The sequence below is a fragment of the Lonchura striata genome, chromosome 8 (genome assembly GCF_050655825.1).
Source record: "Lonchura striata isolate lonStrDom1 chromosome 8, ASM5065582v1, whole genome shotgun sequence".
Taxonomy (NCBI): domain Eukaryota; kingdom Metazoa; phylum Chordata; class Aves; order Passeriformes; family Estrildidae; genus Lonchura; species Lonchura striata.
The window spans coordinates 21042023-21069327 of record NC_140710.1 but is presented as its reverse complement, the minus strand read 5'-3'; the positions used below and the strand labels follow the sequence as shown (position 1 = coordinate 21069327).

Sequence of the window (27305 nt, the reverse complement as noted above, 5' to 3'; positions counted from 1 at the left end):
GTTTTGTTGATCATTAGGTTGTCATTATGTTGCAAAGTAAACTATTCCACTAAGTTTTCTAGGAGTAGCTGAACTTCAAAGGCAGATTTTTATTACCTGTACTGATATCACACATTATTTCTTATTCCCCCTTTCCTTTTGTTTATTGCACTCAAATTCTAGATGTTTGCAGTGTGGATAGAAAAATTGTTGTGTCAATTTCTGCCAAAAGTCTTTATTGATTTCTTTGGGTTAGGTGAGCACAAAACTGAAGTGAATGGTTTTAATTGGAATGCCAGGATTTGTTTGCATCACTCATATAAGTACTGGTGAACAACAAACTGCTCAAATTTTGCAGATGGGTATAAACTATTGAATACAGTAACTTCTGTAATGGGGCAAACACTGCAAACGTTTTGGTCAGTATTGAGCTAAAGGTAAAAAATGGCTGAAAGTCAAAATAATGTCAAATTCTAATACTTTATAGAGATTAATTACCTACAGTTACCTGTGACAGTGTCTCTTTCCCTGTACAAAAGAATTTGGGAATAAATTTGAGATGAGTGTGACCACGATGATGCTCACAAACCACAATTCTTCTGATACAACTACATTTTTGCAAAATGGTTACTTGTGCCTGCATCTGATAAAAACAGAACCTTACTGTTCATTGTGGGAAAATGAAGAACTGCACAAATTGGGTTTTCAAGAGTAGTTTCTGAAATTGCAGCTCATGGTAAATGAGAGTGAGAAGCTGTGTACTGCTTGTAGGAGCTGGTTGTAGAGTGACACAGAGACAAAGAGAGAAGGTAAATGAGATCAGTGACCAAGCTTTGTGTACCTGTGTTATTTGCAATTTGGTATGTAGTTGAGGTGGTAGGAATACATCTCCCTCTCTAAGGTGGCCAAGCTGTATAGGAGCAGTGCGTGGCTAATGGACAGTGTAAGTGGGGCTTAGTCTGTGCTGTGCTTAGCAGGTGTGTCAGCCTGGCAGCAGAGAGGGCGTGGAAGGAATCTAGCTCTTGAACATACCAGGAGCTAAATGTTAAAATTTCAGTCTAGAAATTCTGCTATTCCTAGAGAAGTCTTTTGTTTGAAAGCTAAAAATAGTTTTTCTGAATAGAAAGAACTAGAGTGCTAAATTTCTACCCCTGACTCTCTCTCTATTTGAGCAACATCTAGTCATCTGGTCTATGTGCAGCATAGGAATTCTCTACATTGGGTGAAACTAAGTGAGATACAACCAGGGATATGCTGAAGTGTGTTGCAAATTGATAAATAGGCTTCAGAAAGTATGTTGTAGTTCTGTTGCTTGTTAAGATACTGCTTATTGTTATTGGAAAAAACATTTTGGATTAGTTACTTTTTCTAACTGCAAGGGCCTATCCAGTTTCTGTGTCAAACCTCCACACTGACCTCTGATATCTCCAGAGCTTCTGTGCCTTGCATGACATGAACGGTTCCATATCATCTTCCAGTAATTTACTCTTTTATTTGAACTAGGATTTTATTGAAGCTGTAATGCTGTAAATCCTATCTTGGGTAAGAGTGCTTGTAAACTATTTTTATAGAGTCATATAATTACTGATAATTACTTCCATGTCCTATGTGTCTGGTGGTATACATGGAAAAATCCAGGGTCTTGTTGGAGACACACACATACATATGTGACAGCTGAACTTTGAGGTCAGTGCACTTCCTGATCTGAGGACATACTCCTTCTGTGTCCGAAGAGGAAGTTCGCCTTGAGAAATAAAAAGGTAAAAACTGTAAATAAGTACAAGGATTAGACTGAATCCAATATTTATGGCAATTCAAAGTTATTTACATGATTTAGCCCCATTAAGTTTAATAGAATTATTAACTGGTGAGTATTTTAAAGAAGATTAAATTAAATGTGACTGTGTATTTCAGCTTCCAAAGTACATGCTGATACTTCAGTGTTTTATGTCTAAACATTAATTTTTCATAATATTACTTTGATTTTACTAAAGTCATCAGCTAATTGAACACTAAAATATTCTTGTTTATTTCTGTCATATTTGGAGGCTGCAGTACTCGGAGAATTTCAGGAAGCAGTTATCCTAATTGTGTAATTCTAAACAAATAATACCATTTGTTATCCATTAGGTGCCTGTTAATGACTTAAACTTGACTCCATTGTAATTGCAGAAATGTCCTGAAAATGACATAAGAAGCTGTTGTCTTGCTGAAATAAAGCAAACTGAAGAGAAGTACACTGAAACTCTGGAATCGATTGAGAAAGTAAGATGCTGCTTATAGACTTGTAACATGCATTTTTATAGCAGTCTAGAAGATAGAATTACAGTAGCCAATGTATATATAATTTTTTTTCTTTCAGTTTTTCATGGTGCCATTGAAAAGGTTTCTGTCAGCATCAGAGTTTGATACTGTTTTCATCAACATTCCTGTGAGTAATTATATTTTTAATTAACAGATATGAGGTTCATAGCTGATTGTGATATATTCATGTTACTGCACAAAATTATTATTTGAAATACATTGCACAATGTGTTTATGTGGATAGTAGTTGATTAAAAAGAGATGTGCACTATCAGTTTCTTTTTTTTCTGCTTGAGGGAATAAGGTAAGATAAATTGTATTAGCATGTGAGATAATGAATTGTTATAAACTGCAGTATTTTTGATCCTTAAAAGCTAATAATTTCTAGAAATGGATTATCTTCTAACAAATGGTGATATTTTAATGATGGTACAAAGTTGTGACTGCTAAGTTACCTATCACAATATACAACTAGCTGTAGCTGCTCTGTGAATCCTTGTAGCTGCCCTGGCTCTTACACCATTGAACACACTTGAAAGTTAACATAATTCACAGTTTTGGATTCAGAATCTGGTGCTACAAAGGATGAGGAAATCCTCTGTGAACCATCTAGGAAACCTCCTATTTGACAGAAACAATAGTGGTTCCTATGATTGTGGCTTTGTGTCATTTATTTTCAGCTTAATCAAAACAGTATGATAATTTACATGTATTTTTAGTTTATAAGAGATCATAATGTCTTTACTCTGTCTAACTTTAAAGGAAGACATCAGAAATGGTTTGAAGCCTCTCAACACAGACAAATGAAAGCAATGTTCTTTTATGAGGCCTTTGTAAAGAAAGGGTCCCCAGTGTGTGGCCCATGTGCCACATCAAGCTATTGCTTGTAAAATATCACCTCTTGTTTGGCCATCTCTTGCATGTCCAATGGGCTCTCAGGTTATAGGAGGAGGTGTTGGGGATTTTATTCTATTCTGTGAAAACCTGGCCTGTCTGTAACAATGTTTTGCTGTTCCAGCATCATCCTGATAGAAGGTAAGTTAGGGCAGTTATTTTGTGGATGATACCTGACCCCTTGCCGTATTTTTCCCTCAATGAAGCTTTCACTCTGCCTCTTGATTGCTGCCATGTCCTGTATTCTGAATATTATTCCAAAACACTGTCACAGATATCAGTAACTAATTTGTCTTCCTGAATTACATCAGCTCTCTATAGAGATCCCTTTGCTTTTAAAAACAAATTTATATTCTGTCCTGCATTAGTGTTTCTTACTCATTGCAACTAAAGCCATGATGTGTCCTACTTAAGTTACTGTAAACCTCTTTTCTAAGGTTCTGTGTGCCCAGGCATATTGACTTACTTTTGCTGAAAGACCTAATTCCAGTCAATGGAAACACTGCACAAGGGTACAGAAAGGGCTTGAGGGCTGTAAGCACAAACAGGGAGGTCAGCCCACTCACTGCTAGTTAAACGATTGCATGGGATCACATAAGATTAAAAAGAACAAAACCTGTATATTTTAGTAAATAGTATAGTAAATATACTGTATATAGTAAATGTATATTTGGGTAGTTTTATATTGCTTTTTGTTATTGGCATTCAATATTCTGCTGTTAGAACATGCTGCTTATTCCAAACTCCAGGAGCAGTTCATGGGCATCCAGTAACCTTAAAGGAAATACAGAACTTGCCTAAGCCAAAAATACTTGCAAGCGCTTTCTCTGCTCAGACCTTGTCTGTGTGGCAGTTCCTCAGCAGGAAGGCTGGAGGGCAGTGGAAGCTTGTTTTAAACTAAAAATAGCTGTTACTCAGAGCTCTGCAGCAAAGTGAGATGTGAAGAGCAAGTGCTGTCTTCTCAGAACAGAATGGATTTACTTCTGTTAAGGGTTGTGGTGAAGGATTGCTTCCTTAGGGTGATGTTATATTCCTTAAATAGACTCTAAGAGATGCTTGCTGGATCAACTGCTGATACCAAAATACTTCATTTTGAAGGGAACAAAAAAAAGCAATTACTCCAAATGACTCGCCAGTCTAAAGAGAGTGCCTTTCAGTGGCACTCATATTTCTAAGTTCTGCTCTTTAAAGTGAATGTATGGCTCTATATTTGCATCTGTGTATGTCTGTCTATATTGTGTATATATGCATTTGTATGCACATCTATGTGTGCACCCATATATAAATGCACTTATATGTGCACCTGTGAATGCCTTTGAATTATACAGAGAGAGATGAAATTACATGTAATAGATACTGTTGGAATATTGATTAACTTCAAATGATGTTGCATTAGTTTAGTTTAAAACTTGATTTGAATAAGAGATGGAAATCCAAAAAGACCCATTGTCCCCTTATCATTAAGCTGTTTTTGAGGGGTACTACTTAGCTGAGTCCCTGTGTGCTCTTAGAAAAAGTGCTCCTGTTCCAAATACACCAATTGGGAATAATTTCTGTAATAATGTCTGTGTACTGCAACTTAAGATTCTGAGGATAAAGCCATGCAGTTTCTAGCAACTAAATTTGTTCTGTTTCAAGATTCTGCACCCTCATCAGTGATGTGATTGACCTTGTATACACTTTAGCTTTCATCAGTGTGAAGTGAAATGTTTTGACTTAGTTCACGAATCAATGTTGAATATTATTTTTGTAGTATATAATTTCTTGCATTAAATCATCTTTAGTGGCTTGCTCTGTTAAACAGTCCTCTTTTTCGTTGCAGTGGTCTGTATACTACTTACAGTTACCCAGATTTCAAACTTCTTAACCTGTTTTGACTTAATTTCTTGTGAATTCTCTGACAGTGTCCATGCAGTGTTAAGGCTGATGTAGTCTCCTATAGTTTGATGGTGTATAAGCAAGGAGAGTTGCAACAGTAATCAAAGAGCAAATCTTTCTGCCATATTCTTTCTCCCAGGCATTAGCTGCATGCTGTATTGGGAAACTCATTATGATTGCAGTTAATTTAGCATTAGAACATCACTAATTGACCAATGTAATGTATAGAACTAATTTTTCACAGCTCAGGGACAAGAATAATTACTTCCGCTTGTCACTAAAGAATTTACTTGACTAGTTTAATTTTAAAATTATCACTATAAAATAAATGTGTATTAACAGTGCACATTCCAAGCTAGAATAAATTAGTCTCTAAATAGGTAGCTCTGAGTTTAGTTTTTCTTGTTGCACTAAACAGAACATATGCCAAACCTTGAAATTAGATTCTACTCTCAAATGATTTGTTTTCCAATTTATTTAAATTAATGGGTCTAACATAAAATAATTAATTTTTATATTCAAAGTTTTAAGCCATTCTGTTTTTACAAAGCTTTTCCCCTCCCTATTACTGTTTTTAAGGATTTGGTGAAAATTCACAGGAATCTTACACAGGACGTCAATGATTCCATTGTCAACAAAAATGATCAGAACCTATATCAAATTTTTATTAACTACAAGGAAAGGTAAGACTTGAGCATTCTTACTAATTGTGCTAATATGTGCTCAGTTTGGTATTTTACTGTATTTTTATTTGGTGAATATTTCTGAAACAGGATTCAGTTCTAAGTAAGTATCTTTATCCAAGCTAGTTTTGGTGTTTTCAGTGTGGAAGTCAAAATGCAACCTATTGTTTTATGAGCTGTCACTCTTGTTAGCCCAGATTTGGCAGTATTTTTACTTAGGTAACAAATATATTTTTAAGAAAACTTAAATTTTGCACAGCACTTTTTTTTCCATGCACATAATCCCAGATATTTTATAACATGTATTAGTATTGTTTAAGAGATTAAAAAAAGGATACTTACTAGGGATGTTTCAGATTAAAGAAAACAGAAGAGGTCATAACTGGAAAGTAGAAACAGCATATGTAAGAGAAGAGACTATGGTCTTGCTTTACCCTGAGTCAGAGGTGTGATAGTAAAGCAAACACCATTTGCCTTCAAGCTTTGAAAAGCAGCCAAGCTGATAACAGGACAGCTGTGGCAACATGCCATACCCTGTGGGCTAATTGCCCATTTTTTACCTACCTTTTCATATTCTCCTTCTGCCAGCACTGACAGCTATTGGACTATATAGATGAATTTATCTGCCTGTGGTACTTGGCTGAAAACACTTGTTCTGTTGGCTACGTTGATGACCTATCTTAAAGCAACCTTTGGGTTTTGGTTAAAAATAAAGTCCTTCTGGGACCAGAGTTAAGAAAGACTTGAGGGAACTAACTGGGTTTCCTTCAGGGTGAAGGAGGATTATTGCAGCAATAATTGGTGTGTGAGAAACTGGGCAGCAGCATCTAAAGAATGTTAGATGGGACAGTTTTCTAAGGGAGGAGGGTGTCCCAGACTTCCCATAAACAGTCGTACCTTCAGAGACCCTCTGTCTCAGCTTCTAGTTTGGAGCAGGACACAGTTATTTCCCAGGCTGTTACACTTTCTGTTGCTGTAGGAGGGAATCAGGGGACAAAGAGGTATTCTGGAAAATGCTTATCTTTCTAAAGTTGTTCTGAAATGTGTGCTAAAAGAGGAACAAAGGACCCTGAGAAGAAATACCAAGTTTACATTATTAAAAAAAGGGAACAGAGGTTGATGCAGTGTCTGAACCATATCGTGATCAAAAGAAATAAGAAATAATAACTTTTAAATAATTGTCATCACCTTATTGTTGAAAAAAGAAATAAAAGGGTAAAGGTTAGGTGAGAGAAAAAGAAATTTAGGAGACCTCAGTGGAAGGCTCATGGGAACCCACCAAAAAAGGTTTGAAGCATACAGAAGAAATCACCTCAAGAAATAGATGAAAAGGTGAAAGAAGAGAGCACTCTTGGCACTGGGACTCCAGAAAGAAGCACTCCACAGAGAGGCAAGAAACTCCTGTCGTAAAACCAGGCTCCTTCAGGAAGAATTGCTACACTTGATGTCTGAAAATTTCTTGAGATTTCATACACTATTATTTTGATCTAAGAGGTTAGACCTGGTAGAAATGTTGGAGACAGATCAGTTTGGATAACCTATGAGTTCTTAAAGGGTGGCTATAATTAATCCTATTAGGCCTGTGCCCCAGAATTTATTCACTACAACCTTGGAAGTCTACATTGCTTCTACACTGTTCTGTTAAACAGAATTTTTGCTTCTTTTAAATGAATCCTGTATTTATCAGAACATATATATATATGTATATATGTGTCTATTAAAGGCAAATGCAATGATTTTACATTTGATATGTGACTATTGAAGGCAAATGCAATTTCTATTTGAAAGTAGAGCAAAACTGTTATCCTGAATAATCTTCATCCATTCATGCTGTGCATTGAATACATGGTTAAATTCTATCCTTGCTTATGTAGGCACTGCTCCTTTTGAAATAAGGATTGTGATTGAGGGTTGTTCTCAAATAAACAAATGTTGCTTTCATTTTTTCTCTTGCTTTGATTTAGGTTGGTTATTTATGGACAGTACTGCAGTCAAGTGGAGATAGCAATATCGTGCTTAGACAATATCTCTAAGACAAAAGAAGATGTTAAATTGAAGTTAGAGGTATCAGTATTTTTTAACATGTATATATATGTATTCACATTATACCATGTGTTTCTGTGATTATGTGCTGCTTTCATTGAAGTCAAAACCTTTATGATTATGAAACTAGCTGGACTGGTGAGTGAATGTGTTTCCTTTCATTCTTTTGGAGCCTCTGATCCAATGACCACACGGTGCTTTCTGCAGAGCTACTGCCCATCTGCTGAGCCCTCAGGGTCAGCATGTCCCTGGCTGGAGCCTATGGGCTGAGGGACTTCATCTCTGCCTTGTAGATGTTTGTGAGGTTTGTGCTGGGCCTGCCCTGAGGGGCGTCAGCTGTGCCCTGGGCTGTGCAGACCTGCTGAGGGTGTCTGTGTCTCCTGCTGCAGGTCACTGTCAATGGCTCTAAAGGAGAGGTGGCCTTGGACAGAGCCCTCAAGAGCTGCGTTTGCAGCTGTCCCTCAGGTGGTGCAGGAAACATCAGTCACTGCACTTTTTGAGCCTCATAATTCAGTCAGCTTTTAGAGATATGGAGCATAACATCCCAACCTGGATATTACTGTACTGTGAGAGATGAAGCTGTGGAAAAGTCAAGGCAGACTGTCCCCACCCATTTACAGATGTAGCCTTTCATTGTGGAAAGCAGTCAAGTAGGTCAGGCATTGACTTGCCTATAAATCCACGCTGGATATTCCCATATACCTTCCTCATGTGCCCAGATATTGATGCCAAGAGGACTTGCTCCACAATTTTTGCAGTGTAGGGCTGAAATGAGACTGTCTGGCCTGTAGTTTCCATGATTACCTTTTTTTTTTTTTTTTCCCCATAGGAAAATATTTTTTCTAGCTGTATGGAATGTCTTATTTCTGTTGCCTTTGTTCTACTCTCTCATGCATGTTGAAACATCTGAAAACATGTGACTAAATGCAGGCTTTTTTTGGTTTTGCCAGATCAACTGTTTTTCATTTTGTTGCTACTATTTATCACAAGCTTAAGATAGTTGCTTGTATGTCACTGGATTTTCATATGTATCACTTGAATAAGTTTATTTTCTAGCTCTGTTGTCTTGTTCTTTCTTCTGCTTTGAACTAGGAATGTTCCAAGAGGGCCAATAATGGGAAATTTACATTGCGGGATCTCTTAGTGGTTCCGATGCAAAGAGTGCTGAAATACCATCTACTGCTCCAGGTATTTTATTTTTGAAATTTAAGAGGGTTGAGAGCAAAACTGTGATTGTTTATCATCAGTGGGTTGTAAAATGAAAGCCAAATGTATTTATCAAAGGAAGGTGATTGACGCTTCCCTAGATATGTTAAGAAATAAAATTCAGTCAAGTGCAGGGTTTCTCCCAGAGATAATTTCTTAGAGCTGAAGCTTATCTGCGGAAAATAAAATAAAACATGATTATTTCCTCAGTCTCTGGACCTTTTATTGTTGGCGTGTATAAAATGGTTAGTAGTACCAAACCATAAGCATAGTACTTGGAAATGTCAACCATTATCCCCCAAAAGAGGAAGCTGGGCCATACATACAGCATACTTTTAAGATACTTCTTCGCTGTCATAAATTGCAATTAAGCCATATTTATTTTGAAATGCTTCTTGTTATAACCCACAAAGCATTATCTTTTGCAGTTAGTCCTGTAATAAGGGTGGAGAGTCTTATAAATTTAATTTGATAGCTGTGCCAGGAGACTCATTAGTTCAGCTGTGAAGAAATGTATTACTGTATTAGACTGTCAACCCTGCTGATGCTTGTAAAATGTCATTTTTAAAAGATCTACTACTTATATATGGAGTATAATTTTTACTCTGCAGAACAACATAAATTTTGTAATATTAAATTTTTGAAATACTTCTGTAAATGAGTCATCAATATTTTGATCAATGCAAAACTGGAAAAAAGCAAATGAATGGTACAACATCTTTTAAAAAACCTTATAAAATATGACTGATTTTATAATCAACCTGTATATAGTGGAAAGATGGTATACAATGTCACTATGCTCTTTGTAACAATATCTATATGTTGTACAAGAAAAATATTTTGCAGACTTGGAAAGAAAAAAATGAGTAAAATGTTAGAATTGCAATGCAAATATAAGTACTAATTACTTATTATTTTAATTGTAATACGAGTATAAAAATACTATTTAATTTCTTGTGATTTTACTAAGTTATCTGAGCTGAAATGTATAATTATTTCCTCAAATTATAAGGAAGAAATTACCCATTTACACAAGGTTACACTTCTACTTCATAAAGCCCCAAAAAGACTGTATTTTCTGTATGGGAAGTGCCTAAAATAATTGTTTCAACATGTAAATTTGATTTCAGTATGTTTTCTGAGTCAGCTTCCTCTTAGGTATGATAAGACAGTGACTTTTAAGCTGTGCACACTTCAGCTGAGGTTTTATTGCCAGCATGGAGCTCTGTCTGCAGACAAGTGCATGCTTTGGAATAGGATGAAATTCCATATAGCAATGTGTAAATGAACCTGAGTGTTGTTTACCTGGGCTTCCAGCATGCACATACAGTAATGATCTGATTTGGCAAGTTTTAAGTGCTAGACAGACCAAATTCACTTCTCGTGATGGTTCATTAGCAGCTAAAGTCAGTGTTTAGGCTGTGCAGCAGTCATTCCTAAGTACTTGCCAATTTTGCAATAGTCCCCACTCACTGATAGGTTGCTCACTCTGGAGGTGAAAATGCCTATTCTTGGTTTTGGCTTCTGTATTTTTTGGGGGTGGGGATGAGCAATGATGATTTCAATTTATCAAAATGACAAACGGTGGGAAGTTTTAACTGCTCTGTCCACAGGAGCTGGTAAAGCACACTACTGATGCCATGGAGAAGGCAAATCTAAAACTGGCACTTGATGCAATGAAGGTGAGCATTTAAGGCAGTGAAGTATTTATGTCTGTTGGTGTTTAGAATGGTAGCTTAGAATTGTATTTCCTGGAGGATATTCTTCACAACATTTCAAACATGTTTTCACAGATTCCTGTGAGCTTATGTCATGGCAGGTATAAAGTTGAGGGTTTTGCTCAAGTCTGGGAAACAAGTTCAGTAGTTTTCTGAAAGAGAAGGCTTGTGAAATGGGACTTCCCCATTTTGGATTACTTTTGTATTTGCTGAAAAACAGGTGTTTTATCAATGTTGCTCTTGCTTCTGAAATCTAGGAGTATTTCTACTGCTGTAAGTAAATTTGAATTGAGATCAGTAATTTTCCAGTGAGATAGAGAGCTGTCTTTGTTTACAAGACCTTTTTCTATCATCTTAATATGATCTCTGTGGCATTACCTTTGAAAGCAGTAGTATCTTTCTGGAGGTAGGGTACCTGTCACTATACATTCATCTGCAAGCGGTACAAACAAATGCTTTATAGAATAACTGTGCTGCCTTGTGCATAAGGTAATATATTATGTGCTCCTCTGCACAGCTTCAGAAACAAAGCACAGGTCTGCTTCAGTTGCCTTCATGGCATGAATTGTGACATTCATGTGCTGGAATTGGGAAGTTTTTTCTGTTTTCTGTGGGGAAAGGAGCCAACATGACATAAGTTATATCTCCTGTTGTAATCTGTATGGTCCACAGTAGATGCTGAAGTCAGACTAAGTTAGTTTTGGGTCACACAGCTGTCTTGTATTTTGTGACTGCCTTGAATGCCTGGAATACAAACCAGCTCACAAATGAGATTTTTAGTTCCCTTTTTTGTTATCCATTTTTGTGCAGTGAATGTAGAGGAATGGGCACCATGATAATTTCCCTCGGAGAGGTGCCTGAAAAGAGATGGTACAGTGATCATCCATCTAGTGGCAGGCCATGCATCCTGATTCCTGCTAATTGGCTTGGAAAATAACTCTGTTTTATATTTACCCCTGCTTTTTCTTTCCAGTTTGCTGGTTTTCTTCATTGTTGGTGTCTGTTGGATGTAAAAATCAAAGAAATCTCTTGCCAGAGTGGCTGTGGCAGAGATGTGCTGACTGGCAGGATGTAACCAAACAAAATACTACAAAATCTTACTCCCCCCTCCAAACCCACAAACCCCTGAGATATGTGTCTCTCCTTAAGGCTGCAGCATTGTTCCCATTCTGATTTACTGTAGTCCCTGCCATTGTAGTAAAAATAACAGTGTAGCACTGGTATTTTGCTTCTAAAAACCCTGGCGTCTTTCACCAAGAAAGACAAAGAGAAAATGTCTTTGGAAAAACTGCTAGCAAAGTGGTACTGCCCCCCAGGAAAGAAAATTATTGGGAGAATTATGCTGTTGGATTTCTTTTGGCAGCAAGAAAAGAGGCTATTTAATTTCTAACCCAAGCCTTTTAAGACTGACGTGAATGTATCCTGCACAGATCTGTTTGGGAAGCTAGCATAATGACTGCAGCTATTCATAGTTTTTGATTAAAAACATCTTAAGGAGAAGATGTATTTTCCTCCCACCCTCCAAATTTGTGACCATATTGAAGGGATACTGTAAAAGCAACTTAAGAAGATCAGAATGCCTTTTCCAACTGCTGCTCTCAGCATTCCTGACCCTACCAATTACCTCTTCAGCTCACTCCTCATCTCCAGCCATAAACACAGAAGCCCCAGCAAATTGTCACTATTACTCAAGCATCTTCAGAGCATTTTAAAAGCTTTAGTGAAATGTGTACAATACATGTTCTGGTAAAGGGCACAATAATGATCTCACCCTGTGACTTCAGGTAGTATATCCCTTCAAAAGTCCCTTTTAAAATCTGCTGTGTAATGGCTTCTCTCTGCTGTGCAACAGTAAGAGCAAGATCCCCCTACTGGGGCTGTAGCCTATAAGCACCCAGGTTTATGATTCATTTACACCTTACATTCTGTTTTTGAGCTGCCTTATATATGTTTTCTACTATATTCTCTATTTACCTCAGAGGTTGGATGTTGACTGCTTTTTCCATAGTGAGCTGCATAAATTACGTTTCCATCTTTAATCTTGAAAATAAAACACTAAAGAAAGGCAGAAAAAAATCAGCTCTTTTAAAGAATTTATTACTTGTTTCCCTCTTTCCTGATAGTAAATTCACGTTCCAATAGATATGATGAAAAGTGCTGTAAATATTATTGAAGATATGCAGACACTTTTTTCCTTCTTTATTTGGGCATACATATTGGTAATTCTTGAATGTTAAAGAGAATTTCAAAATTACTAAATACCTAGATAAGACAAAGGTAAAATAAACATGTCAAAATAATTTATTAAAGCAGTATGTTATAGAAAAGTTATTCTTTTCCTCCCTTTTGCTGTTGATACTCTAGGACTTGGCTCAATATGTAAATGAAGTAAAGCGAGATAACGAAACACTTCGGGAAATTAGACAGTTTCAACTATCAATAGAGAATTTGGTATGTGATTTTTTAATTTACGTATAATTTTAAAATCACTTTTGATCAAACCTATTGATGTATTTTGTCCTCATAGGAGTTTATTATAATCTTGATAATATTTAAGTATAAGTTTGTTTTCTTTGGTTTAGAATGACCTGCATATTAAAGTACATATATCTCTCTATTCTGAGTGTTAGTAGTTAAATATGTTTGTATATGGACAATGACTCTCAGATGTTTTTTTTTAATGGGAAGACCTTTCCCATTTGAAGACAAAAATAGAATGGACTGATTCTTTATAGTATTTAGTTTATGCTAGTAGGGAAAAGATGTTGTTTCCTGGTCTGAAAAGACCTTTATTGGGGTAAAAGGATTTAGTGGTCTAACATTTGAATGTGTTGTTATCTTCACACTGTTGCTGTATGGAATCATACATTTTACTTCTATTTCAGAACCATTCCCTCTTACAGTATGGCAGACCTCAAGGTGATGGAGAAATAAGGATAACAACGTTAGACAGACGTGCAAGGCAAGACAGGTGATGGCATAACTTGTGGTGTTCACTGTTGAAAACCTGTGAAGTGATTCTTGATAGATGGGAGGTCAGCTCACTGATTCTTGGGGGCTTTCCATTCCACTGGGCATTCAGATTCTGTCTACCATTGACCAAGTGCATGTGCAAAGTGATGAATGGAAAATTAGTTATTTCGTTACTGTCTAAGATCATTTAGTCCCTTATAAGGAGTTGGTCTTAGGCTAAAGTACTTGCAGTGTTGGTTGTTTTATTAGCCAGTAGTTTAGATCTTCACCTTGAAAATTTTAAATCACACTGGCAAAAGTGTGTAAAATAAGACTTTTTGGTGTTAGCTTTCTGGAGTGTTTTTAACCATCTCTGTATTGTATTTTCATAGGCATATCTTCTTGTTTGATCTAGCTGTCATTGTTTGCAAACGGAGAGGGGATAATTATGAAATGAAGGAAATAATAGATCTTCAGAAATACAAAATTACAAATAACCCCACTACTGATAAAGAAAATAAGAAGGTAAATATTTGTTGCTAATTCACATAAAATGTTTGTTTAGCAAGAATTTGTAACATTTTGTATGAGTTTAAAATGTACATACAAATTCCTTAAGATGTTTTTAATTTTAAATATGAGATGGAGTGAATATTTAGATTTGAACTTTGTTTATTTTGAGGTAATTAAAATGTTTGAGTAAGTCATTCTAAGGGAACACAAAGTGGTCCTACTCTTGCCAAAATTAATGAATTAAAGAATATACAAATGCTTTGTTATTTTTTAGGGTTTTTTTTTTTCCCCTTTCCCTTCTTCATACCTGATAATTTTTGTATTGTCAATCTTCTTATGCAGTGGTCTTATGGCTTCTACCTCATTCATATCCAAGGTGAAAATGGTTTAGAAGTTTATTGCAAAACTAAAGACTTAAAGAAAAAATGGCTTGAACAATTTCAGATGGCTCTGTAAGTACATTTTTATTAAGGTAGAATCACATCACTCATGTAAAGATTTTGCTTAAATTATATTGAACTTTTTTCATGTTTTAATACAGTCTAGCTATCTATTTTATTTGACATTCTGAGAAACAACCGGTTGACATCTTCAACAGTATTTCCCTGAAATTCCTCTTGGAAAAGGAAGAGGGCACTCTAAGCTATGTAGTATTTTCCAATCTTGCCGCTAAAACTGTTTTAGTGATGCTGTCTTAAGCAACCATGGGGAAATAATAATTATATTAACAATAAATATCAGAATAGTGACATTTTTCCTATGCCATTTTAATCTTGACTAATTGAAGTATGGTTTTGAAAGGTGATGCTGGTAGTTTGGGAGGGGATGCTGGCATCTTTCCTAGTGGCTTTTATCTAATTCATTAGTTAGCAGCTGAATCAAGTTGCTTGGCACATTAGATTTAGTTTCAAAAGGCTGATTTCCTTTGTATGTTTTAAAGTGAGAGGAGGTTGCTTTAGACTTCTTGAAAAGTAAGTTGTTCAGTTGCAGCACTGCAGATTACATTATTGTTATGCAGCATGAACTTTATTTCCATTTCTGATACTTGTCAGAAAGACAAACATGATTATTGACACTTTGGTTATTGTGATTAAATTTAAAGCATGCACAAGGGAATTGGATGACAGGTGATGCTTGCTTTATGGAAAGAAAAAGTGTGAGGGGGAGTGAGACTCCCAGTGAACACAGACAGCATTAGCAATGGTTTGGATGTGGTTGTAAAGGGGTATGGATTCAGGAAAAAGGCTATTGTGAGCTGATTTGAGTGAAATGTCCTCAAAAATTATACATACTTTTAAAAAACCTCAGTATGACGAGTGTTAATTATATAATGGAAACATGGAAGGAGAACCTGAGCTGGACAGATACAATAAAGCCTGTTTACTAGGTTTCCCATCTTGCTGATTTTTATGGAAGGCACAAGTGACATGTGTTTTGGCAAGAATTTCTGGGTGGCATAACTGGGGATGGAAGGAGGTATTTATTTGCATGTGTATCTCCTTCTGTCCCTCTGCTCTCCCTGCTGTGCTTTGTGTAATATCATAATTATGTTTACTTAACATGTGTGTGAGAAGTGAGGCACTCAGACGTACCAACTTCAGCATTGTGACTCTTCATCACTCCTCAGCCATTCTGGCCCAGTGCCCCAAAAAACCAAACAAACCAGAAGTTAGGCAAGGTACTAAGAAGAATAGAGAGAGCACTGTGATTTTTCCCCCTAATTCTTCCCAACCATTTCTATGGTTGTGTGCAGGACCATTCTCCCTGTCCCTCCTTGTGCTGCTGTGTGAGTGCAGCTCTGCCCTCATACAGTGCTGGGCAGCAGCCAGCGCTGCTCAGCTGTTGGGAATGTGCCTCTGCCACAGGAGCTGGGGCTGCTGCTGGCCTGTGGGAGCAGAGCCCGCAGCACCTCAGTGGTTGGCGAGTTTGTGTGCCACTCTTTCCTCTCTGGCAGATGGACTTGGTCTTTGAAAATGGGTGGTGGTGTCTTGCATGGATGTTTGTCCTTGTAAAGTCACACCTCTAGTTTAACCTCTTCCCATGTGGTTAAGGCACCAGCGCTGGAGCAGCAGGATCAGGACTGAGGTGCGCCATGATGCAATGGCATTATTGCTTTCTCAAGTTTTCCTTGCTTATCCCCAACTCTGTTACATGGGTTTGACTTCACTGTGTTTCCCTGAGCATCTCTCCCAAAACATACCTTGGTGCATGTAGCAGCAATAATGATCTTCTAATACATGCTGAGACACAAGAGTTTGTATTTAGGAATAAACAAAGCCAAGTGTGTTGAGCAGTTGCTCGGTTTGGTTTGATTTGTTGTTTTCAGGGCTCTCATTGTCTACTGTGTAGATTAACTTTCCTGCTCTGAAAAGTAGCTGTGATTGAAATTGTGCTCTTATTAATTTCATTCAGTTATAATTGCTGCTTCCATTGGCAAAATACTTCTCATTACTTAAAAATTTTACAAGACTGCAAACCTAGCAAAGTTGAAGGGGTAAATAACTTTGGGTTTTAATTATCATGATGCTGTTTACTGAGTTCTAGACAGAAATTTCAATGCTTTTGGGATAGCAGTGTGTTGAAGTCAGGTTTGTGCAAGTGTTAATCTAAGAACATAGTAAGAGGACAAACTAGGATCTCTCTTATTATTTTTAAAGTAAGAATTTACCTTGTTGCTGCTAGAACAGTCTAAGAGGCATAATTATTTTAGCTAGGCTGTAATTTCTCTTTTTTTGAAGGGGGGAACTTAGATGTATATACTGGTGTATGAAATAGTTATGATAGTTTATTTGCTGAAAAAGCAACTATTATTGAGATGCTAGTGTTGCTGAGATGAGTATTTGCCTCCAGAAATGGGAAGCTTATGTTATTGATGAAGTATGATATAGAGGAGAACACTGCTTTGTTGACTGGACTTGATTTAGGTGCAGAGGGCAGGAATACATTAGGCATACTTGGTATGGAAAATCCCTAAAGGAAGGCTATATGAAATCCCAGTGCTATTTCCAGAGTGTTACTTTTCAGAGTAGTAAATTTCTCTTGGAAAGCTAATTTCAAAAACCTGTGAAAATATTCTACCTCTTAGTCAACTGTTAGTGTAGTGTGTGGTGAGTTTTGTTTTGAGGGAGGTTGGAAATGCTGGGTTACTGGTCATAGGAAACTGAGCAAATGGTTTTTATTTATTTTATTTATAGATTGTTTTTTACTTATTGCAGCTCTGTTCCTACAGTATGTATTTGCTATTTTTCTGAGACTATTGCTTTATTTAGAAAATATATAATATACTAAACACCCTGATTTCTTTTTCTCCTAAGAATTTCATGGGTGTTCTTGAAGCCTCTTCATACAGCATATCCTTACACAACAATGATTCTGTGGTCTGGCTGCACTGAGTTTGATGCTGTCGACATAGACATAGTAATAGCCACAGCTGCTCATTTGCCATAGCTCCCAAAAAAAGTTTTGGGTTGGTGTACAACCCAAAATTGCTGCTTCTTTTGGAGCACTGGATTTTCTAGATCACAATAAAATGAAGCAGGACACTGGGGCAGCATAGTTAATATTGCAGTCAAGCTCTTAAAGTGGAAACTTTGGTGGATTGGAGATGTTTTCTTAAAGCTGTCTGTCAGAAACCACTGGAGGATGTTTTCAGAGGAGCCATTGTTGTAACTCTTCTCTTGCTGGTGGGGGAATGCACGTTCTGCATGCTCGGGGGGTATAACCTGCTTATTGCCTTGGAAGAGATGGGAGGCTTAACTGTGACACTGGCCAACTTGAGCAGTTGCTATTTTGTTCTTGAAGCTCTGTTCAGAGTAGTGGATGAGCCTTTAGCTGCAAGGGTAAATAATCATCTTTTCAAAGATAGTGCTGCAAAGACTACTGTACCAGACTTGGAATGTTTAAATTTGGTCTAGCATGTCAAATAGCATTGGTTTAAATGCAAAGTCATTCCATATCCAGGATAATATTGATGGAAGTGTACAGCCAAATTACTGTTCCCATTCAGCCAAATTAGAGACATCATGTATTAAATGAAAGTTTGTCAGAAATGTGATAAAGTGCATGGTTTATTTGCTATAACTAGGCCATTTTAAACCTCAAAAACTGATTGTGTGGGACACAAATCTTTTATATTTTCTAGTAGCAGATCCTGTCTAATTTCTTTCCTCCAGTATTGAAAACACCAAAAGAATCAGAACAAATATGTAATACTTTCATTTATTCAGCTTATGCTAAAAGGTGGGAGTGTTGATTCATATTTTTCACCTAGAAAGCTCTTCTACACATGCTTTTTGGTTTTAAAAATGCTTATTTTTAAAAATAGTTGGCTAATATTTGTGTCAATAAATTTATGCTAACCATTCTTTATAAAAAGAAAATACTCCTTGAAAGTTGAATCACGTTTCCTCTTTTATATGCATATCTACATATTCTAGGTGTGTACCTTGGTTATATTGTTACTTAGCTGACTAATTACAAGGCTTAATTTCTTGTTACAGAGCAACTGCTTATCTCATCATTGCTAAGAAGAATTTAATTCTTCTATTTTCTCATAAGATGATAGAATAAATAGTGAAAGAATCTGTTGATTGTTGTTATTTCTATCTCATGCTGACACTTAACACCCTGTTCCATCCACTAAATACTTTGTGTGTAGTTTGTTTCTTAATCACAGCAGAGCTTGAAGCAGGTGTGTGTGCTCATCACCACAACAGCAGAGATCTTTCCCATCAAAGGCTGCAGAATATATTTTCCCACTGAAAATATTTGAATCCATTAGTGTAATATGACATGTAATATCTTATGCTGGTTTGTGCTGAATTTATTTTGTCATTATGTTGTCCAGTTTCCTAATTTAATTAAGCCTTTCTTAACTGGGTTTTGTAATCTAGTGTAAAAAGGACTGTCAGCAAACTTGACTTGAGTATAGGAACATCTTACACATAAATGCAATTTAAAGGAGTATTTAGGTTGGAAGAGGTGTATAGAGATTTTTGGCTTCAGTCTTCTGCAAGGTTGAGGTTGCCCAGGGCTGTGTCAGCTTTAGTCCTGCTGGAATTCAAGACACATAGAACCAATATTGTAAAGTCTCAGTGTTGTAACACACCTTTTAATTAGACTTTACTCAACTATTGCCTTTCACAAATGGAGAAATTTATGAAACGATCTTGCAGGCAGAGGAACAGTTAAAATTTCACCTTCTGAAGTACTATGATTTCAGGTACTGCTTTGACGTAGCTGAAACAGCAATATTAATGTCATGTCTAATTAGTAATGCCTGAAAAATCAGTGGGAAACAGGTTCATTATAGTGATTAAGGTATGCATTAATTGTGTGGAGTTAATGAATCTGATTTTTCTTTTAAATACCTAAATAAAAGATTTCAGACATGTAAGCTGTACAGCCCTCACAAAATACTGGTTTTAGTTTTAATTACACTGTACTTTGTTTTGGGTCACTAGAGAGTTTGTGCAGCAGCTCAGGTATAATCTAACCTGTTTTTGAAAAATTGCTGCTTCAATTCAACATAAATTCCCACCTTGTAACTCGAGGGGTGCAGAACATATCATCTGATAGTGAGGAAATAATCCAGAGATTCACTGATTATCAAACCTGGTGTGTGCACAATTTAGATTAGGCAAACTACATAAATTGCACCCAGAGCTCATTAGTTTTCTAAATTTTAAAGAAAACTAGTACAAGGCACAAGGTAGGTGCAGAGTGTCCTCTTACCTATTATCATTTGTATTTTCATATTCGCTTTGCAGTCTGTGACTAATGACATTGGTCAGATTCCACTCCAATAGATCTGTTCCCTCAGATAGTGCATTAATAATACATGTGCATTAAGCTTTCTTCTGAGAGAATATTTGAGCTCTGACATATTGAACACTGCCATATTAAATTAAAGCTTTCTTATCAGAGCATCATAAAAGCCTTAAGATGTCTGCTGCATTTTCAAAATAACCTGCAGAGGTGTTGCACTTGTATCAACCTCACACAGGTTACCAAAGCAATAAACAAACATGTCTGCCTGGGGTTTTTTCATCAGTATAGATATTGCAATACTCCAAAAATTAATGCCAAGTTCATGTCTGTTAAAGAAGAATGCTTGCCTGTTCTTTGCTGTGACTCCAGTTGGTTTTGATCAAATGTTTTTCAGAGTTATAAGCAATCATTCACAACATATTTATAGTTATAAAATTTCTTTAGATTATTCCAGACACAGCAAGAACTGTGTGAAGATGCTAGATCTGATTAAAAGCACAGTGTAAGAACAGTGTAAAATGTGAAAGCAAACCAGAATTTTTGAAAAAGTGGGTAAACACCTAAAGATGATAAATATACTTCGATATTATGTCTTCTAGTTCACAAAACCCAAAAATATCCTAATACTTAAGTTTTTACAACTTACCTTACAATATCTGAGGAATATTACTAGAAAAATTAGTGCTTCTTAAAATTCAGTGAAATAAATTTGTGGTAACACTACATCATAAAAATAAAGTACTGCCATCTTAATATTGGCCTTTTTCATGCAAGGAGTGTTTTCAGTGTTAAAACATGGAATACTCCATTACATATTCGTCTTGATAATCTGGTTATATGAATAGATATCAGTCTCACCCTGCAAACCAATGCTACCTTTTATTAGCACATAGAAGTATTTATCTAATAATTTACAAGTGAATGGCTGTATAAATCCTGTATTTTCAGAGTTTTTGACTCCAAAATACAGACTTGTCTTCAGTTAAGTGTAAATATGATAAAATATTTAAAGCTGACCAATACAAGTAGCTTGGTAAAATTGCATTTGTAAGACTTAGAGCTTTCACAAATAAGCTTCAGCCATAGAATATAGAAGTATATAAAGTATAGATGCTTTTGATTTGCAAATACTGATGTGTTACAGAGCTTTGTTCCTATCAGGTAGTGTTCAAAAAAGTTATACAGGAATAGATTAGCTCAAAGCAGTTCACCTCCCAGGCTTTTTGGGGAAGTAGACTGATAATGAAAAAGGAAAGCAATTATCTTGTTTGAAACAATGCAGTACATTTCCAAAAAGTTAACAAGATAATTTCCTTGATCTCAAAAAAGCCACTCATCATATGATCAAATAAGCAAATTTCCTAGCAAATTCTTAGAAGTTGTGTGTTCTTGATCAAAAGCACAATTTACTTGTGATATGGTTAATTTAATTTTATAACATGCCTTCTTGATGAAGACCCTTTGATGTGGCAAACCAGAATGTTTGAGAATTAGCATATGGAGAATTGATTGATTGATTACTTCAGTAAATAGCATTTTCAAAGATGACTCTGATATATAACAGCCAAGCTGGAACAGAGAAAATGAATTAGCTGTAAGTAATCAGCATTGCTCCTGAAAAGAGAAGGTAAGAAAGAAACTGCAAATCATCCTTTGTGAAATGGCATTGCTCATTCATCTCCAGTGAGTTTAGTGAGAATATCCCTTAGGAATGCCTCTTTTTTTTTTTTTTTTTTTTTTTTTTTTTTTTGATAAATAACAAAATCTTTGTAAAGATTAGAAAAGTAGTACTTAAATAAGTATTCATTTTCTAATCTTTACAAGGATTTTGCCTTATTTGTAAAATATTATTGTAAATTTGCCTTATTTGTAAATTACTTTTTGTGGCTTTCTCTCTGTCCTCTTACTTTGCTATTGCACAAATGCCTTTCTATTAAATGACAGCATGCTGTGTGACCAGTTGAAATGGTGTTTGTGCACAGAGCTGGAATGGGTGGAGTGTAAAGTAAGCAGAATGCAAATGTACGGCTGGCTCTGTTTGTAGGGACTGGGATCCTAAGGGTGAGTCTGGTGTGTGTCACAGCAGGGAGTGAGGTCCATGTCTTGGGACCTACTTTGCATTAAATTCTTCATATGAGGTTTGGCTGGGAGAGAGCTTTTAGTCCTGTTTGACAGTAAAATACTGTTGTGGGGTTGGTGGTGTTTTAATTTTTTTTTTTTTTTTACTGTCTAGGTGGCATTTGACTATGTGGTAATAGCTATATTGTGGTGCTAGTAAAGTTTTCCAAAATTTTCTGAGACTATTAGTAACAATTGTCATGGCTGAATTTTAAGGTGCTTAAAGTTTTGAAAGGAGGTAACTTTGCCACAAACTAGGAATTTAAACTTATGTTGTCTTCATAAATAATTTCTGTTAGCAACAAGTATCATAGAAATACTTACATTAGATTTGGGTTTACTGATGCATTTTCTGCAGTGATGCCAATTATTTATACAATAAGGAAACCGGGAATGAAAATTTTCACTATCCAGAGCTAATAACCTGTGCTGTTTTCTTTACAAGCTATACTGCATGAGTACAGCATCAGATTTCACATCACATACACTTGAAAATGATCTTCAGCAGTTCATGCTCAGGATGTCCATAATTCTGAACAGTTCTGGATGGAGCATTTTAAATTATTATAAGCATAACATGGAGTGCAGAATAACATCAGCTCTGAAATGCAAAGGTCTAACTTGAGGTTGAGAGTTGAGGAGAGTTCAAGGTATGGAGTTTTATCTGAGCTCCCTGTAGTATTTCTTCTTTTAATACTTAAAACAATTGCAATTCACTGCAGACTCTATCTGATACTTCATGCATCTCCTTATTTGTTATGCCTCTGGGCTCACAGGTGGACATTCATGCATTAACTATTCTCTAAAGCCAAGTTTCAATCAAGTGTAATGGCTATTCAGTTTCAAATATAATGCATTTCCAAAATGATGGACATTTTTCAAGCACGTACATACAACTGAACTCTGCATAATTTCTTGTGACACGATTGCATTTCTTGGAGAGACTAAGGTGGGAAAATGATCTTTGAGACCTGACCTAAATAGTATTTTTGTGAAAAGAAGTCAAATCCAAAATAAGAAGTATAATTAGAACTTCCTAGAATGTTTGGGTTTTTTTTCCCTTTTGGGAAGAACTGTCATCCCCAAAGGGCGGGCAGCTGTCTCACTGTACTGTTATGCAGAGCCCATGGCTGCTCCACAGCCTGTTTCCAACCCAAAAAACTGTTGCTGTTTCATATTCCTCAGAAAACTGATGTGGAATATGAACTGCTGGGATTGCTGCTGGGGAAGAGGAGCTCCTCTGCTCTCCAAGATGCCAGTGCCACTGAGCTGGGGCAGACTGGAGGAACTTCTCTGGGCCTAAGAGATGCCTGAGAGGTTTATCATCAGTCCTCTAAGAATGACTTGATTCAGTAAGTGTTTACAAGGCCTTTGCTTGCTTTGTATTTAACAGCAGTGATCTACCCAAGGTTATCTGGATCAGCACCTGCTCTTGCTGATACCCTCTTGTTTTGCAGCCAGTTCACTTTTGAAAGGAACTTTGTTGATCTGTTTGCAAAAGGTTACTTTTGCATTTCTCTTTATGTGAAATTTTCATTCCTTGTTTTCCTCTACATGCTGTGCTTAAGCATGGATGTGCTTATGTATCTGAGGAATATCAAACTTTTTCAGAGGATTGTTTTCCCTCCTGTAATACATTTTCCTTTCCAGTTTAAGAAGAAAAACAAATTTAATTTAAAAATACTTGAAGTCTGGGAGAGAGAAGTTAAGTTTTAATTAAGTACTCCAGAGCAGCAATTTTTCAACATTAATTGAATTGTTTGTAGTGGGTTTAAGCAACACCTTTTCGGTTGCCTAGACCCAGGGAGGGGGGGAATCTGTAAAGGTCTTAATTGCTGAAGTCAAGCTGGTACTGAAAAACTGCCAGGGAAGCAATTAAAAGAAATAGCCCTCAAAGTACAGTGAGAAAGAGAGAACTAGGCACTAGTGGAGGACAACATTGGACCTTGCAGGTTATTTAAACTACAGTTTCTAATTGGTAGCATTAAATGCGATGGTAAATAAATTTGTAATAAAAGAAAGAAGTATTTTCCCTTGTGCTGTGTTCTGAAGGCTCCTTCCTTTAACTCCTTGCTGGATGTGAAGCCATAAGATAGTAGATTTGCAGTGCTCTATGCTGCTGAATAGCTTCTCCTTACTTCTTCTTGCTTGTTTTGTGCTACAAGATTGACATTCCTAACTAGGAGCCAAAGGCTTCACGTTCTATTTTTATCCTACTTTTGCATTTTCACAAAGCCACTTTTTCTCTTTTGTCCACTCTTTTTCAGTAAAGGCCCTGTGGTTTGCATTTTATTAATATCATATTTAATATTTAAACTTGCTGTAAGGATGTAATTAATCTAACAAATGTAATATTTCATTTTATCCCTTGATTATATTTCTGTTAGATTTGGCAGCCAGTAAGCTTTCAGTAGTATGTCAAATGTGAGACTGTTCTTGGTCTTCAAGGCTAATACTGAAATATCTGAATTGCTAAACATTCAAGGAAAGATACACCCAGTATAGAAAAATTTATTGAATAAGACTATAAGACTTTTTTTTTTCATTTTGAATAGATTTAGAAATATGTCCTTTCTGGAAATGAAGACTTAATGGGATTTTAATATATTTATTTTCCACCTGGGAAAAATAGGAGGTAGGGACTAGATAGTAAGCTGTCTCTCAGCCATTTATTTATTATATTGGGAAACATCTGTAGTATTTACATATTTTGTAGAAAAGATTGAGTTTTGTGGCTGAACGTTCAGTTGTTTTCCTGGTGCATTTTATTTTGTAAGCCCTACCTTTGTAGAGGAAGTGTAGCTGACAGTAAAAGAAAGTATATTTGTGCCTATCCCCCTGAAGATGATGTAATTTATTTGTTTATTCCAACCTATTGTGGAAGGTACTCTGTATAGCTTTCCTTGTAGGAAACAAACATGAATGTAAGAATGCTGATAAAGCCCTAAGTTGTTGCTATAAAAGAGCCAAATGCCTGTGGTATTCTTCTGCTCTTCAGACACATTCTGATTTAAATGTCTTCACCTTGGCAACACTTTAGATCAAAGTTCAGATTTATAAAATGGGGCATAGGACTTACAGAATTGGATATGTCAAGATTGCCAAGGTGTTTTTTTTTTTTTTTGTTTTGTTTTGTTTTTTTTGACTTAAGTATTTGTCTTTTGATTGTGAGATGTTTATGTTTTGAGGTTTAAGCGTGACTTTTGAGTCTTTGATGTGTTATCCCAACTGCTAGTGTGAGAAAATTGTAATTTAAACAGTTTCATTTTTTTCATATGAACAATTATTTTTTTTTGTATTTTGAGGCAGGATAGTCAAGAGAATTTATTCCTCATTCTACAGGCATAGGAGTAAGCACCTAGATGTCTTGTCTGACAAGACAATTTTGGGCTATCTGTATCATTACTCTGTGGTCAGCTGTGCCATTAATCTAGAAAATGATGATTACTGGAATGGATTTTGTCTTCAGAAGCTTGTGGGGGCCGGTTGATAACGTGACACTTCCTGACACCATTTATAAAGGTGTTGCATTATGTGGGTGGGATGAGATTGGCCTATGGTCAATTTACTCTTCTGAAAAGAGCAAGTCAGTAGAAAGAAATGGCACTGCAAATGTGGAGAGAATATTTTTAGAAGGGGAATATTTCATATGCACAAGGAGTGCTCCAAAGGCTGATGATATGAAGGACAATTGAATATGATACCTGGGTAACTCTTTTCTACACTGAACTTTCAAAAGTTTAAAGACAAAGGGACTACTCAGAGATGGAGGATTGACTGAAGAAGATGGTCGTTCTGCCCCTGGAACTGTGGCTCCCGTGGCTCGTGCAGAGACAAGAATTGCATGTCCAAGTGACAGAGACTCGTGAGATACGCACCTGCAGGTCTCTGGCTTGGTGGTGTAGCAGTGAATTGGTCCCAGTGGGACTAATATTCTGGAAGTAAATTGCAAAGAGAAATCTTTGCTCAGAAGGCTCAGGGGCAGCCCAAGGACATTGCAGTAGTGACTGGAGTAAATTTGGTTATGGGGTTCCAGCACCGTGCAAGAGATGACACATGTGGTTGTCCCTTATAAAACCTCTGGTGCTGAATTGAGGAGAGAATTGGAAAAATTGTCCTAATAACAGATTCACATTGACATTTTGTCTCTGCTGGAGTGGGGAAGTTAAAACTGCCTGGAGAGAAAGTAAAAGAGACAAAGGGAAACTACTTTTCCCTTCCCACATTGCTATTGCTTGAAAAAAAAAAAGAGTTTTACAATAAAATGAGGAATGTATTCTGTGTCACTATTTACTTCAGATTAAGTATTTCTGGTGTATGAGTGACTTCCTGCTCTGGCCACTCATCAAGATTGTTTGACAGCAGAAACAGAAAAATTTTTTTGCTGCCTGGGGCACCTCATAATAGCAGTGGTTGTGGTAGGAGGAACTGAGGAGTCTGCAGGAGAGCTTGGCTGTCCCACTGTGATAGTGAAGGAATCCAATGTATGACCCAAAAGAAATGTTAATTGCTTCAATACATTTGAATTTTGCTATCAATTACATCTAGTTTTCTTTTTTTTTTTGGTCTTCAACAAGAAATCCTTCTTCTGAAGCAGGAAGTAGTACTAATCTCAAAATTATTATTGACATAAATACTCAGGTTTTTTCTGTCTTGCAATGTGCCTGCTGGTTGGGAAGTAGAAGAGAAAAAAAATGAGAAGGATGAAATGCTCCCTTTCGTGTGTTGTGAGAGCTCTGATCTCTCTTCTGAGGGTATCAGTGTAAGACTTCCATGGTATAACCAAGAGTTTCTTTATGGTTGGACATGGCTTTGAAAAGCTGCATGCTATGCCATGACTATTTTGCATTATCAGCTTTATTTGCTGTATTTGAAAACTCAAAACATGGTATGTAACTTTCAGTTTGAAAGGTTTTGTGGGAAAAAGATTCCTATAGTCCTTGTAATTGTACTTAGCCACAGATGAATTATGCTTAATCTCTAGTTGTAAACTTTCACATATTAATCAAATTTGGTTATTTTTTTGTTACTTGATTTTGGAAAAGAAATAAGAAATATATTGAAAAAGAAAATATCAAACCTTTACATTCATTAAGTTTTTGATTTTGCATTGAAAGGCTTGCTGCTCTATACATGCTGCTATAGTGCATCATCTCAGCCTTGTCTGATGTGATGTGTGATGGGATTACAGAACTGGATTTGCCATAATGCAGCATTTACTGATCTGGCAGCAGAATGTGCAAGAGTT

General features: G+C 36.3%; 1 protein-coding gene across 12 annotated transcripts in view; it reads left to right on the top strand.

Annotated features, from left to right (window-relative positions):
* Positions 1 to 27305, top strand: part of VAV3 (vav guanine nucleotide exchange factor 3) — a 177211-nt gene that overhangs the window by 56207 nt on the left and 93699 nt on the right. For all 12 annotated transcript variants that reach the window (XM_085585948.1, XM_077785484.2, XM_085585946.1 and 9 more), the window contains exons 6-15: positions 2152 to 2244; positions 2342 to 2410; positions 5635 to 5738; positions 7703 to 7802; positions 8874 to 8969; positions 10601 to 10669; positions 13070 to 13156; positions 13591 to 13676; positions 14050 to 14182; positions 14513 to 14622. In XM_085585948.1, coding sequence (XP_085442074.1) covers positions 2152 to 2244; positions 2342 to 2410; positions 5635 to 5738; positions 7703 to 7802; positions 8874 to 8969; positions 10601 to 10669; positions 13070 to 13156; positions 13591 to 13676; positions 14050 to 14182; positions 14513 to 14622 — 947 coding nt within the window. The remainder of the gene's footprint in view (positions 1 to 2151; positions 2245 to 2341; positions 2411 to 5634; positions 5739 to 7702; positions 7803 to 8873; positions 8970 to 10600; positions 10670 to 13069; positions 13157 to 13590; positions 13677 to 14049; positions 14183 to 14512; positions 14623 to 27305) is intronic.